This window comes from Patella vulgata, chromosome 4 (assembly GCF_932274485.2).
Source record: "Patella vulgata chromosome 4, xgPatVulg1.2, whole genome shotgun sequence".
Classification (NCBI taxonomy): Eukaryota; Metazoa; Mollusca; class Gastropoda; family Patellidae; genus Patella; species Patella vulgata.
This window is the reverse complement of record NC_065882.2, coordinates 8,345,267-8,360,244: the sequence shown is the minus strand read 5'-3', so window position 1 is coordinate 8,360,244 and position 14,978 is coordinate 8,345,267. Positions and strand designations below refer to the sequence as shown.

Here is a 14,978-nt window from a genome sequence, read left to right as displayed (position 1 = left end):
ATTTCTGATTTCACAGTTTCACACATTAATACAAAACAAGCTCGTTAACAAATAGTTGAATTCAGAAGTCAACGAACCCTACATTTTAACTGAAGGCCCAATGAATAAATCAGGGAACAATCTTAGCAGAAATATGAATCGATTTTAAACTTTGAATACTGAGTAATATATATTTTTTTCATCAATCTGATTAAAACACAGATTTTCGTTTCGTTTTTTATAGTTCAAAATTTAGTTTTAAGTGTCTTTACAACACTAGGATCTGGCAGAGTTGTTATATAACACGCGTTCTGGTTGAAGTGAGGGATTAACCAATAAAACGGTTTGTTAGGGCGAGTTCGTGGCGTGCGATGCATGGAACTGTGGGTAAACAACTAGAAACGTCAACGCTGATTGATTAATCAATGTCTGACGTCATAGGGTAAATAGCCGTCATAGGGTAATAATAGACGTCATGGGGTAATAATAATAATAATAATAATAATAATCGTTTTCTATAGCGCTGAACATTCAGTCAGTCTGACTGCTCTGTGGCGCTTTACAATGTAGATATGATTATAATTGCGTTACATTAGACAACGTTGTACAATGTATAATGCCGTATCTGATTTGGCAACAAGAAAAGACCTCGTTTTCGGTCACTTCAAGTCTGATGTCCTGTAAAATGGATGTAAACCTATCCGCGACTGATAACTCTGTATAGGATTAGGAAGCATGTATTTTGTGAAACCCACGTAATCAAAACTACACGACGACAGGGATGAGAAGTGTTGCCTTGGGGTCTATTGCTGCCATTTTATTCAGTTACTATAAGAAGGAACATATGTTGCATCCGACATTTGTATGGTCTGATTGTATTGTGTAAACGCCGCTTTAGTAACAGTGAACAGTATGGTATCATGTTTTAAATGTCAATAACAAAGTCTCGGATACCGTACGTCCAATTAAATGGCATGGGTGCTAAATATTTAAGAAAAGATTTTTATTGACCCATCTTAAACAGGTAAACACAATATCAATATGCATTGCACATCGTCATAACATCACAACAATATTCATAAAATTTAGGTTACCGGTACAATAATTTACATACCTGTAATTAATTAAGAAATAGATAGATATGGTATATCAAGGTTGTGGACCCTCTAGAGACCACAGTTTTTATCCAATTTGGATGAAACTTTAAATATATGTTTTTATCATTAAGATCTTGGTTCCTTTTGATAATTATTAACATTAGTGTTACTTTGCTCTTATTTTTTGAAAAAATTTTCACAAGTTGATTTCCTTTATTTTGTTAATGTAGAATGATAACGAACTGCTCTTTTCATTTTCTTTGTTTTATTTGTTTCGTTTGAATTTGATTTATCTGTTTAATTTTTGATTGTTTAATTTTTGTTAATGAAGTTGATTCTTTTAAACTTCGTTTTTATTTTTGAACTCTACTTGGTGTAGGTGTTCATCAGGTAATACCTCGACTGAGTTCAATATTGAGATTAGCCGGTTGATTTGTTGGATATAAACCTTTGAATAATAGCGCCTAACAGGCAGCTGTGTTTAATTATGTTCTCCTGATTTTGATTGTTTCTGTGTGTTTGAAGTATATGTTTGTGATATGCGCTTAGAAACACTTCACGTGTAATGAAGCGCTATATAAATCGAACAATAATAATAAAAAACATACATGTATAATTATACGAATAAACAAAAGAATACAAAGGAATACAAAGTTACAATATACAAATGGAAAGTGAAGCATTTAAATTATAGTTCAAACGTTTGGGTAAAAAAACAGGGTTTTTAGACGTCGTTTAAATATAGCCAAGTTTAGACTATTTTGGACTTCCAGAGGCAATTTGTTCCATTCTTTTGGTGCTGCGTATACAAAAGCTCTCTCACCAAATTTTGACTTCTGTACTGGACACATACAAGTTTGTTTTGTGTACCCACCCTGACGCGATCTTCCACTACAACCGGTCAGATCTTCATGTAGTGTAAGCCATCGAAAGTATAAAAAACGAAACGAAATATAGATCTGTATTCTAATCAGACTATTGTTTTCGTGTGACAAATTTGTTATCTTAAAGAATAGGACACCAGTTACGTGACAAACAACATACGCTTCAGCATCGTTTATCATTATATTATATAAATGACATATTTACCAAAAGAAAAGCTAATATATTGTCTGGACCCTTTTTTTTAATTATTTTTAAATATTATACAAAGAATAGAAATGTTTAGAACAATTAATGAAATAGGGAATTGTCTAGAATGGTAAAATGGATGAAATATGATTATGACTTTAGTTGCTGACAAAAAAAAAACTATGTGACAACAGAAGTAATTTTTTCTTTCTTCCGCTTTTCCAAATGGCGCAATTCAATGTAAATTTTAAGCAAATATTTCGAGGGTTTAGAACATAATTGTGATAAGTCAATATATCAAGCATTGTGACTTATCACAATTATGTTTTAAACCCTCGATTTTATGTCTATAGGGATTTTTAGCGCCTAAATGTTGGATTAGCCTAAATGAACTTTCTGGCATTCCAAATGTTTTTTTCAAATTGGCCGGACCCTCTCATGAACTTTAAGCTCTACTTTCTCGCTTCTACGTAAATATACTTTTAATGGAAATGAAATGTGTTTTAACCTCCTACTGTTCTGCACAGATTGGGCTAATGAAGACGGGCATACGCCATACAGTGTGCTATGAGGGGAATTTAGCCAGGACAGTGGCGTTACGGCTTACTCTTATATCGAATTCCAACTATCAAGGCTTCTATTACTGCCATTCCAGTGTGTACATGGGACCTCGGATTTTTCGTCCCATCCGCACGACTAGACAGCTGTCCTTGCCAGGCTCCCCAGTTCTTCGCCACTGACAAGGAGGAAACCCCGAGGGACTTTCTCGGCCAACACCGGGAGCCAACCCAAGACATCCCGGTTAGCAAGCGTCTCTCATCTCATACTTTGAATGGCATTCCCGATAGAATGATGTATTTTAGCGATGATTATGACTGATTTGATTTTTTTTTACAGAATTTCTTTAAACAAAAAGTCACGCTACACATTTTCCTATGGGTTCTTTAGGAAGTAATTTTCAAACTTTTTTTTACTTTTTATTTTATTTTTTTTTTTTTTTTTTTGCTACATATGGTTGATTCCGTTTTCAGATCCTGTGATTTATGTCTAGCTGTGTTAACGCGTTTAAACCCCAATCTGATTAAAATACAGATCTATATTTCGTTTCGTTTTTTATACTTTTTATGGCCTAGTGTAGTAAAGACAAGTAAAACGAAATTTTGAATTATAAAAACGAAACGAAATAGGATCTTTTTTTTAATCAGATTGTTTAAAACGCAATGCTATAACTTTTCCTCATGGGGTCCGCTCTGAAGTCGTCTTAAAACTTTTTTTTATATTTTCTAAATTTTGCTATAATAACGCCGACGACTACAATAATTTGGTTCGTAGCGCATAGCGTTGGGTAGAACCTATAAATGCCCCGTTTACTATCGCATGACTTGATATCTCCGTGGATGAATCGTGATAAATAGGATTAGTCTGATCTTCAGAGTCCAAGGAACGGTCAGAGCTTTACCACAGACCGACATTCCTCGTTATCAGCTCGTGTTGAGGAAGTCGTTATGTGACTTCGTATTCCTTTGCTGGGGGAGAGAGAGAGAGATGGGGGTTAACGTTCACTCGACACAAACTAGGTCATTTCGGGACTAACACATGGTTCAATTTTATTTCAGTAATTCGCTTGCGCTTAGCGTTCTTTAGCAGTGGGTGGAAACCGGAGGACCCAGAGAAAACCAACGAGGAGGTTGGACAGGCGACCCTACTCCTTGCCACGTACAACCGGGCAATCGAAACCCTGCCAGTTGACTCAATAACAACCTTATGATACAGCGCACATGTGCTAACCATTCGCCCCCCCCCAACCCCTGTAAATAATGAAGCAAATCGAGTGGGGTGACAAAAGGAATTTTCTAAGCTTGTATTAATTCTTATAGTTGCATTTCGACCATTGTAACTTCACAAGATAGGTTGTCAGGCAACAAAAAATACGCCGGCGCAGTTGACAAAGGTGGCCGCATATCTATGCTCAGGCGCGGATCCAGGGGGGGGGGGGTGGCAAAGGGGGTCGTGCCCCCCCCCCCCTAGCCCCAGTGAGACTGGTCATCACTGTTCAGACCAGCACCTGCATCCAGCAATGGGATTCCCAGATTTTAGTGTCTGTTTAAGGTCATAAGTAGGATAAGCTCAGCTGTCTGTCAGTTCGATTAGATAAGTGGTTAGCGAAGGACAGCTCTAATCGCTCTGATTTCTTCACATTATGGTGTTTTGTGTTTTCTACAGACCTCAGAATGGCTTGAGGGAAAAAAGTGGTGAGAAAGTGGTGAAAAAATCTTCGTTACGCACGTTTTTTGAACCTGCTATACGACCACAATTCCACGCGGACGTATAAAAAACATTTTATAAAATCAGTGAAAGTTGTCCATTATTTATCAATAAATATTTTCATATAAATTGTCAACTTTTTTATCACATATTATTTAAAATTTCTTTTGACATATACTCTTCAAAAAAAAAGTAGGGGATATTGAAATGCTAATACCTATGCAGGTAGTGATATGATAAATAGTCATGGACACTTGACATGCTTTGAGAGTCAATCTGGTTAAAACACAGATCCTATTTCGTTTCGTTTTTATAGTTCAAAATTTCGTTTTACTTGTCTTTACTACACTTTGATCTGGAAGAGTTGTTATTTAACTCGTGTTCTGAATGGTGTCAGGGATAAGCCAATGAAACGGTCTGTTACGGCGAACTTTAGGCGTGTTTTTCACGGAACTGTGGGCAATCCACTAGTAACATCAATGCTGATTGGTTAATCAAATGTCTGACGTCAAAAGGGTCATAAGTCGATCTTTTGACCCCTGACGTGACCTATCGCTATAACTTGTCAGATCTTTATGTAGTGTAGGCCATCAAAAGTATAAAAAACGAAACGAAATATAGATCTGTATCTTAATCAGATTGTTAGGGAGTATGTTCACAGATGAAAAACTTATCGCTCCAACAGACCACTGAGCTGCACATGCGAAACGCAATAGCGCCATACACGTAGGAGGGGTTCATTGTCAAATTTAACACTTCAAGTAAGGGTTGATGAAAACTGCCGCGTGCTGGTTTATCCTATCCATGTTTGCTTTCTTTATCGGTTCTTTCATAAGATTTAATGTTTAGCGTATCTTTGCTTTAGTGTGTTACGTTTAGTTGGCAATGAGACGTCTTCAACATGATGTAACGTCAACGTGCTATTGGTTCTACACAGCGAGCAGTAGCCAACATGCTTAATGTGACTCAGTCTTTGATCAGCACTGTGGAACCGGTACCAACAGACACACAATGTTGATGATAGACCTCGTTCAGGTCGTCCTAGAGCCACTACACAAGCCCAGGATCGATACATTCGTACACAGGTCCTGCGAAATCGAGGATAAACGGCCAATCAGCTTTCTGTAAACTTGTACCAAGTTACTGGAATTCGAGTAACACCCCAAACGATTAGAAATCAGCTACATGCAGCCCATTTCCATGCGCGACGACCGCGTGTTGTGGCTCCATTAACTCGCCAGCACATGACAAACAGGCGTCAATGGTGTAGGCAGCGTAGAAATTGGGGCAATCGTCGATGGGCGCGTGTAATGTTCTCAGATGAGTCCAGATTTACTCTGGATTTCACAGATAGGCGTGCTCGTGTTTAAAGGCGTGTAAATGAGCGTCATGCTAACGTTAACGTCAGACAGCATGACAGATTCGGGCGTGGGTCTGTTATGGTGTGGAAAGGAATCACCATGACTGACGGAACGGTCATTGCATATTGTTCATAGAAGGGTCACTTCCATTCCAAGAGGAGTGGGTCAGATTGCCCCAAATCGTGATTGGACGGTTAATTAGTAACATACGACGACGAATTACTGAATGTCTGAGGATTGGTGGAGCAATTACTCATTATTAAGACAAAAATCAAAAACGTCCATTTTCACTTACCAATGGTATTCCTGGATAATCCAACCATTCACTGCAGAGATAGTCTTCGGACATACCAGTCACCCTAGAGAAGTAACGTATATTGTTAAAGGTGCGAACATATACAATATATGAAGGGGGGGGGGGGCTTAACGTCCGCCTTTACCTAGAGTGATATCGCAGACTAAGACAATAGATTAAAGCCAATGTGTATTTGGGGCGGGGGTGGAGAGGGCAGGGTAAGCTTACTCTTCCGGACACCTGTTACCACTGTTTGTCGTGTATTTTGTACACGAGGAGCAGTCCATTTGCTGATTACACTATTTTGCTTGAATACACTATTTTGCCTATAACGTTTTTTAGGACTTCGAATTCGGTCTTATGGTTTGGATTGTTCGTACTTGTTTTTATTTTATTTATATTATGGTTCACTTTTTCAATTTAATTTCAATAATTTGCTTGGTTGCGGGAATCACGTGGGGAAATGCGCGAACAGTCCAAATTGAACGGCAGTCATGTAAACCTCCTTAATCCATTTTTTTTGGGGGGGGGGGGGGGGCGGGGGGGTCTGTGTCTTTTGTGAATCAGCCAATTCTAATTCTCATTTTTAATTTTGAATATTATGGATGGCATTGAGTTAGATTTGGGGACCACCGTGGATAAGTGGGTAAGACGCTGGCTCGCTAGTCTGAAGGTCGGGTGTTCGATCCCTGAATTGGCCGAGAAAGTTCATCCAGATTTTCCGGCGTGGTTTCCCATTGTCAATGATGCAGGACGGAGGGTCTGACGAGGACAGCTGTCTAGTCGTTCGGATGAGACGAAAAACCGAGGTCACGTGTACATATTGGCGTGAACGTAAAAGATCCCTTGGCAGTTGGAATTCGATATAAGAGTAGGCCATAGCGCCGCTGCCCGAGCTAAATTTCCCTCATAGCACACTGTATGGCGAATGCCTGTCTTCATTAGCCCAGTTTAGGAGCAGGGGCCTGTTTCACGAAATTTTAACTAAGATAAAATCCAAATTTTAGTAATTTGATTGGATAATATTAAATTGATTTTAGTCCTTAGCCAATCAAAATTGATGTATCTACTAAAATTTGGATTTTATCTTTAGTTAAAATTTCGTGAAACAGGGCCCAGAACAGTAGGACGTTAAACCCCATTTCATTTCATTTCTTTAGCAGTGACGGAGATTTGGCAGGCGACATTATGCATATACTGATTGTCTCGTATAAGTTTGGGATCCACGCCTAGCACTTGACTCAATGACAGACCCAGGTCCGTAGCGGTGGGGGGGGGGGGCGCGAGGGCTTCTGGGGGCGCCGATGTACCTACACTTGACGACTTACGGCAACATGGGCCCGCTTCGAGGGTGCTCAGCCGCGAGAAAATTTTAGAAAATAGGGTTTGCACCTGAGGAAAGGAAATATGTCAATGGTCGAAAATAAACACTTTAAAAAGTAAGGAATACGACTTTAGCGTACCTATAATAATTTATAAGAAAAACGAAAAGTTCGGTATATGGTTACAGTGCGACGTGTTTGAATTTTGAAGATCATCACGCCTGGCGCGGGCTTGAATCAATCTCATCTCAATTGTGAATCGTAGGCGCTCAACCAGCGTCACTCGGCTTTATGGGGTGCCCATACACTCGGCAAACCTCGGCAGATTCCGTAACCCTACATCTAGCCTCGGCTGTATGACAGTAAGTGATATGCACCTACGCCTATACATTTGCGATGCGGCACCGGTTTACTTATAAGGGAAACTTGCCCGCGTTTAGAAAGAAGTTCTCAAAATTGCGTCGTTCGAAGAGTGTGTAGAATTTTCAGTGCAAATTTGTCCTTGTCTAAAGAAAATCGGATAAACATGAAAGAAAAACAGCCTCAAACTTTGAAAATTTTGTATAAAAAAACATTCTTCAAATACGTCGTCATCAATGACGTCATTAGTCGTCATGGACAACGCCATTGTAATCCGGGAACTTGAAAGTAGTTCTAATGGCGGACTTGGTCATACAGCCGAGATTAGATGCAGAGTACTGGAATCTGTTGAGGTTTGCCGAGTGGTGCCCATACTGATATTGGCACGTAGGACGTTGGCTTCGTATTGCGTCCAATGGAAAGCTACGGACCTGCAGACCTTATGATCTAAATCCCCCTTGCCCATTTCATTTCTGTAAGGTTCTAAATATCAATGATCCTTTCTACATTTGGGAAATTGTCTAAAAATGACGAATGCCTTAAATCAGGACCGACAAGAGCGGGCGGTTCAGTACCCCACAGTGTTTTTATATATCAATTCATTTTCTCTTGGGGGGGGGGGCAGATGGTTAGCTTTATCATAAGTCCTGCCATTGAGTCAACTGGTGTGGTTTCGAATCCCTGGTTGTACGTGACAAGGAGTAGGGTCGCCAGTCTAACCTCGTGGGTTTTCGCCGGGTCCTCCGGGTACCTCCCATGGCTAAAGACCCCTACGCGTAAGCGAATTATTGAAATACAATTGAACCATATGTTGGTCCCGAAATGACCTAGTTTGTTTCGAGTTGGCGTTAAAGACCATCTCTCTCTCTCTCTCTCTCTCTCTCTCTCTCTCTCTCTCTCAATCTCTTTCTCTCTCATTTTCTCTTCATAGTTCGGGGAGCCGATGTGGCTAAGTGATCACTGCCTTGGTCGAGAAAGTTCCCCGTCTCAATAGTACAAGAAGGAGGGCTTAGCAAGGCAGACAGCGTATAACGAAAAACCGAGGTCCCGTATACCTATTGGCGTGCATGTAAACAAGCCCTTGACAGTTGAAATTCTAAATAAGAGTCAGTAGCGGACATAGCACACTGCAAAGTAGATGTCCGTCTTCATGTGTCTACTAGATGCAACTAAAAGTAGGATTTTAAGTTTTCTCAGTGGAAATGAAACGAAGTTTAACGTCCAACTGCCAAGGGATCTTTTAGAAGGTATACACGGGACCTCGGCCAATGCAGGGATCGAACACGCGACCTCCAGCCACCTTTTTCAAATAACGAATCTCGTGTTTCTCAAAGTGTGTTGACATTAAATTATTTGACTAACTTTCGTCTTCTTTTTGATATTTAATTTCCTCTCCGTGATCAATTGTATAAAAGAAGGTAAATGACATTTACTTGTAAAGTCTCCTCCCCCCACATAAACCCATGTCATTTGATTTGTAAAAAAAAGGTTCATTTCTAACAAGTTACAGACGGAAATTAGATGGAGACGACACAATAATAAACTTCTTAAAGGGTCGTTAACATTTCAGGATATAAATTGTTTGGGATATAAATACTTCAGGATATAAATTCGATTGATTAAAATTGTTTTGGGAGGAGGTGTGTGTGTGTGTGGGGGGGGGGGGGGCTTAAAGGAGCTAAATCGCTAATATTTTGTATCTAGAAATTGACACAAATGGATTGCAACGCATATAATAATGTAATATGAATGTATATAAACTGATTTACATTCAATCGTTTCTGTTTTTACTGCAATTTCTAATCAGTTATGTTCGGCGAAATACGCCAAAGTCTCAATCGAAAGGCAATCTCTAGCGTCTGGTTATTCCACTCTATACCGATAGTATTTATTGCGCATGCTCTCCAGATAAGAATATGACGTCACCGTTTGACATGACTTGTGGAATATATCTAGCCTCTTTCTCCGAGTCCCTTGTTAAAAATGGCGCTGAAATGCACCATGGTACACGATTCGTGTGCCAACGCTAAAATGTTTATTTTGTCTTAATTAATGGATATCAGAAGCCCATCTTTTCCCCGTAAGATCACAACATCAATGTTGATTTAAATTCGTGTTTTCAATGTCGAAGATTTTGGATGATATTGAGTTAGAGACTTCGCTACTTTAATCTTAATACTTCAGAATATAAATCAGATTCATTAAACCTGTTAGTCTGTGAAACGTTGGGGTGCAGTTATTGCTCCGGTGAAATTATGGGGCCCGCTTTTTTGGCCTGTGAAACGCCGGGGCGTGGTTTTTGTTCCATGAAACTCTGGAACGCGAGTATAGGTGCCATGAAACTCTGGAACGCGAATATAGGCCCCTGAAACTCCGATAAGCGGCTATTGACCCGTGTCTGAACATTTTAACATCGACTTGGACTGCTCCATTAAAGAAGTTAACAGGCGGAAACAAACTCCATCTTGAAGAGGGTGGGTTGGATGGCTGAATGGTTAGCGTGTGCCCGCTGTATCGTAAAGTCTGTCATTGAGTCGACTGGCGTGGTTTCGAATCCCCGGTTGTACGTGGCAAGGAGTAGGGTCGCCTGTCCAACCTCGTGGGTTTTCTCCGGGTCCTCCTACTGCTAAAGAACCCTACGTGCAAGCGAATTGTTGAATGAAATTGAACCATATGAGAGAGAGAGAGAGAGAGAGAGAGAGAGAGATGGGGTTTAACGTCCACTCGACACAAACTAGGTCATAATTCGCTTGCGCGTAGGGGTCTTTAGGAGTGGGAGGAAACCGGAGGACCCCGAGAAAACCCATGAGGTTGGACAGGCGACCCTACTCCTTGTCACGTACAACCGGGGATTCGAAATTGAACCATATGATAGTTCCGAAATGACCTAGTTTGTGTCGAGTGGACGCTACCCCCCCCCCCTCTCTCTCTCTCTCTCTCCCACTGCTAAAGACCGCTAAGGGCAAGCGAATTATTGAAGTAAACTTAAACCATGTGTTAGTCCCGAAATGACCTAGTTTGTGTCGAGTGGACGCTACTCCCCCCCCCCCTCTCCCACTGCTAAAGACCGCTAAGCGCAAGCTTAGTCCAGAAATGACCTAGTTTGTGTCGAGTGGACGCTACCCCCCCCCCCTCTCTCTCTCTCTCTCCCACTGCTAAAGACCGCTAAGCGCAAGCGAATTATTGAAGTAAACTTAAACCATGTGTTAGTCCCGAAATGACCTAGTTTGTGTCGAGTGGACGTTACCCCCCCCCTCTCTCTCTCTCTCTCTCTCTCCCACTGCTAAAGACCGCTAAGCGCAAGCGAATTATTGAAGTAAACTTAAACCATGTGTTAGTCCCGAAATGACCTATTTTGTGTCGAGTGGACGCTACCCCCCTCTCTCTCTCTCTCTCTCTCTCTCTCTCTCTCTCTTTACCGTTGTGAAACATAGTGCTATGGCTTCCTGTTCAAACAGAAAAGTCTAAAACTCATATTTCCAGTGGGATGGTCATTACCTTATCAAAAGAGCTCATAAATCAAACAAAAAGAAAAGAATTATGGAGCATCAAGGACAAGGTGTTATCTTTTAAAAATAATGTATTAATATTTAATTTGAATTAAACATGTTTGTGATAAAATGATAGAATCTATGTGCGTGTTCAAACTCTTCATCGTTTCAAAAGAAGAAAAAGAAAATCACATTAGATAAATTGTTCTAATCAAGTGCTTCTTTTTCTTTGTTGCTCAACGACATAATTCTGACGAACTATATTATTATAAAACACACCATAATCTTTGAGGGCCTTTTAGTAACTGGATAGAGCAATACACAAAAACACATACTTATGGAAAAACAGCTATTTAATTTATTTGGGCGACGTTTCCAACTTCAGGGTATTCTCTCGACATTAACAAGTTAATATTTGATCATGTTGAAAGAATACTCTTCGAAACGCCGCCCAAATAAATAAGTAGCTGTTTTGCATAAGTATGTGTTTCGTGTATATAAAACACATACATGCACTTGTGGAAAACAGCTGCTTATTGAGAGAATACACTTCGAAACGTCGCCCAAAAAACTAAGTAGCTGTTTTTCCATAAGTATGTGTTTCGTGTATATAAAACACATACTTGTGGAAAACAGCTGTTTTTTGAGAGAATACTCTTGGAAACGTCGCCCAAATACACAAGAAGCTGTTTTCCATAAGTATGTGTTTTGTGTATATAAAACACCATACCTTAAACGTAAAAAGTTGTCTAAAAACATCTTCATAAATTCCTACAATACAATAAAAAAAACTACCATAAAAAGGGGGCTTAGTTGTCCTAAAACCCTCGTCAGACCGGGGCGGCGTCCTTACTGCGCTAATGCGACCGTACGGCGACCAGAAAATACACAAGGTCGCAGGCAAACGGCTAATTACCACGCTTATGACGCTCTTGACGCGCTCTGAGACTATTTTCCGTCGCCGTAGCAGCGCTGTAAGGACACCACCTCGGTCTGACGGGGGTATTATCAGCTGTGCCTGACGTGGGGTCTGTGAAGGACAGCCGTCTAGTCGTATGTAATAGTATATTATAGGGGTTATTTTAGCTCTATGAAAGGTGCTCTGTTGAATATATTGAAGTGGTTAAACAAATGGGTGACTATGAGAAATGGGTTTAAGTAGGTATTTATATGAAAGAGCGGGGTTAAATTTCTCTTCAGACATCATTTAGAGATCCTAGGAGAGACATCGCTCGAAGTTCCTACGGGAACATCATATCCACAGCCTCCTAGGCTTAGAGGCCGGAATGGCTCTCGCCACAGAACACGTGCTAAGTGATAGACAACTTATATTTAGCTTATATTTAATGTCATAGCTGTGTGTGTAGTTTCCTGTGTATAACCTTTGCATTATGGATGTTATAAGCACATAGTTAACCAACAAAGTGTTCCAGAGCCAATTGATCCGTGAAGTTTTATACACAACGTGAAGTCAAAGTTAGTTCCTAATTTACTGCAATGTCACAGTCTTCTCACAAGTATATGTACATGTCTTATTTAGTGTAAATCGGTATGTAGAATGACTAAAACGCAACATTGTGCTCGGACATTTATCTTCTTATGTAAACAATCCACGCGCCATTGAGCTAATGATTGACGTCGCGTGATGGGACGCCACGTGTTGAAAGCAGTCATCTTTTACAGAGTTATTAGAAGACTTTCGTAATCCTCTGTCAAACAGATTGGGTCAAACGCAGTAGCAATATTGTTATTAATTCATCTTTAAAAAAATAATACAACCACGTTCAGTCTTTGTTAAATTAGACATATTGCTAAATATTTTTATTTAAAAACACAACCACGCCCAGTCCTTGTTAAAATAGCAATATTGCTATGGAATTATTAAATAAAAGAGAAAATCTGCACATTTCACAAATACAGTGTTTTGAAGCACTGGTAAGTTGATACCATTGACTAATGAAGCTAGGCCTTTTAGTAATGACAATTTTGGTCATTAAATCATATGAGTGGTAAATGTTTAGTATGTATAGAAAGTGATTAGTAATTATACAGTTGTCATTAATTAGCAGGTGTGTAACTAGCTGTAAAAGATGTCACTACTGGTGTAAAAACGTGATTACATGTATTTATAATACCCATCACTGTTGAAAACACCTACTTAATGACCCATGCCTTATTACTAACAATTTTAACTAACTAATATATATTATGTATATAAACCGACGACTTTGATCTATTAGTGTCGTATATTTTCATTTATAACAGTTATTTGTTGCTTAGTCAACGATATCAACTTTACCGTGCAACTACATGTAATTCTTAATTTGGCCCGCTATCAAAACAACAGTTGTTTACGGCAACTGAGGCTATAGAGAGATAAATAATGGTTTCGAGACAGAGAAATGGGGTTTAACGTCCATTCGACACAAACTAGGTCGTTTCGGGACTAACATATGGTTCAATTTTATTTCAATAATTCGCTTGCGCGCAGGGGTCTTTACCAGTGGGGGGAATCGAAAACCACGCCAGTTGACTCAACTACAGACCTTATAATACAACGCGCACGCGCTAACAATTCGAACACCCAATCCCCTTACCTGAGTTTAAGCTGTTAACTTTTCTAAATTAATATTCAACATTTTATACGATTAAAAACTTATAGGACGAAACAGTATCCTGACTTGTACTATAGACTTATCGCCGCTTTAAAGATACTTTCCCGCGTACAAACTGTGTGATTTGATGATATATTTGTACTAAAAACATATTCAAACTAATTAATCCATCAAAAAGTTGCTTCAAATCACTCTCAAAACATTGTGGGTATCTCCAATAAAAGACTCTGCAATTGAACTGCGGAAAAGTAGTTTACTTAGGCCTCAATATGTATGATAAATGGACAGTGAGTAACGAAAAATACATTTTGAAAAATGGACCCTCCCTTCATGAATTGAGCTGAATTACATGGCGTCTAACAACAGTTTATTTATAACTTGCGGTATCTCCCGACTAATACAATGTTTTGAGAAGGTTTTGAAGAAAAAATTGATGTATTTGTTAGTTTAAATATGTTTTTCGTCCAAATATATCATCAAATCACGCAGTTTGTACGTGGGAAAGTATCTTTAATATTTATATAAATGAAATAAAACGGAGCTTAATCTCCTACTTTTGTGTAGCGAATGAGTGAATGTAAAGTGGAATATTTCAATAAGCCCATATAAAGTTACCATGACTTTATAACTGAACTCTCAATCTACTCGATTTCAATCTCAATTTCAATTTCCAAAGCAATTGGGGGTGGGTGGAGAAAAGATATTAATTTTTTTTTCTTTTAATGAATTTTCGTTTCTTAAACAAAAAAAGAACCCACAATCTATTATGGTTGATATAATGATTTGGCGTGTGGGTGGAAGAGACGAGAATACTAAAGCAATCATAGCCTTCTCAAAAATAAATTAGTGCACAAATTAATCATTTCAAGGATAAGATTAATGGATCTTCTTTCACTAATTAGTTTGGGTAAAACACAGATCCTATTTCGTTTCATTTTTAATCGTGCAAAAATTCGTTTTATTTGTCTTCGCTACACTAGGATCTGGAAGAGTTGTTATATAAGAGGCGTTCTACTTGATGTGAGGAATTAGCCAATGTTACGGCGAGTTCTTGCCTTAAATCACTAGAAACGTCAAGACTGATTGATTAATCAATGTCTGACGTCATAGGGTCAAAAGCCG

General features: G+C 39.2%; 1 protein-coding gene across 4 annotated transcripts in view; it reads right to left on the bottom strand.

The window, feature by feature from the left end:
• Positions 1–14,978, bottom strand: part of LOC126819094 (aminopeptidase O) — a 55,075-nt gene that overhangs the window by 17,825 nt on the left and 22,272 nt on the right. For 2 of the 4 annotated variants that reach the window (XM_056100406.1, XM_056100407.1), the window contains exons 9-10: positions 11,972–12,012; positions 6,069–6,132 (exon numbers count right to left, since the gene is read on the bottom strand). In XM_056100406.1, the coding sequence (XP_055956381.1) occupies positions 6,069–6,132; positions 11,972–12,012 (105 nt within the window). The remainder of the gene's footprint in view (positions 1–6,068; positions 6,133–11,971; positions 12,013–14,978) is intronic. The other 2 variants (XM_056100409.1, XM_056100408.1) reach the window with 1 other exon arrangement.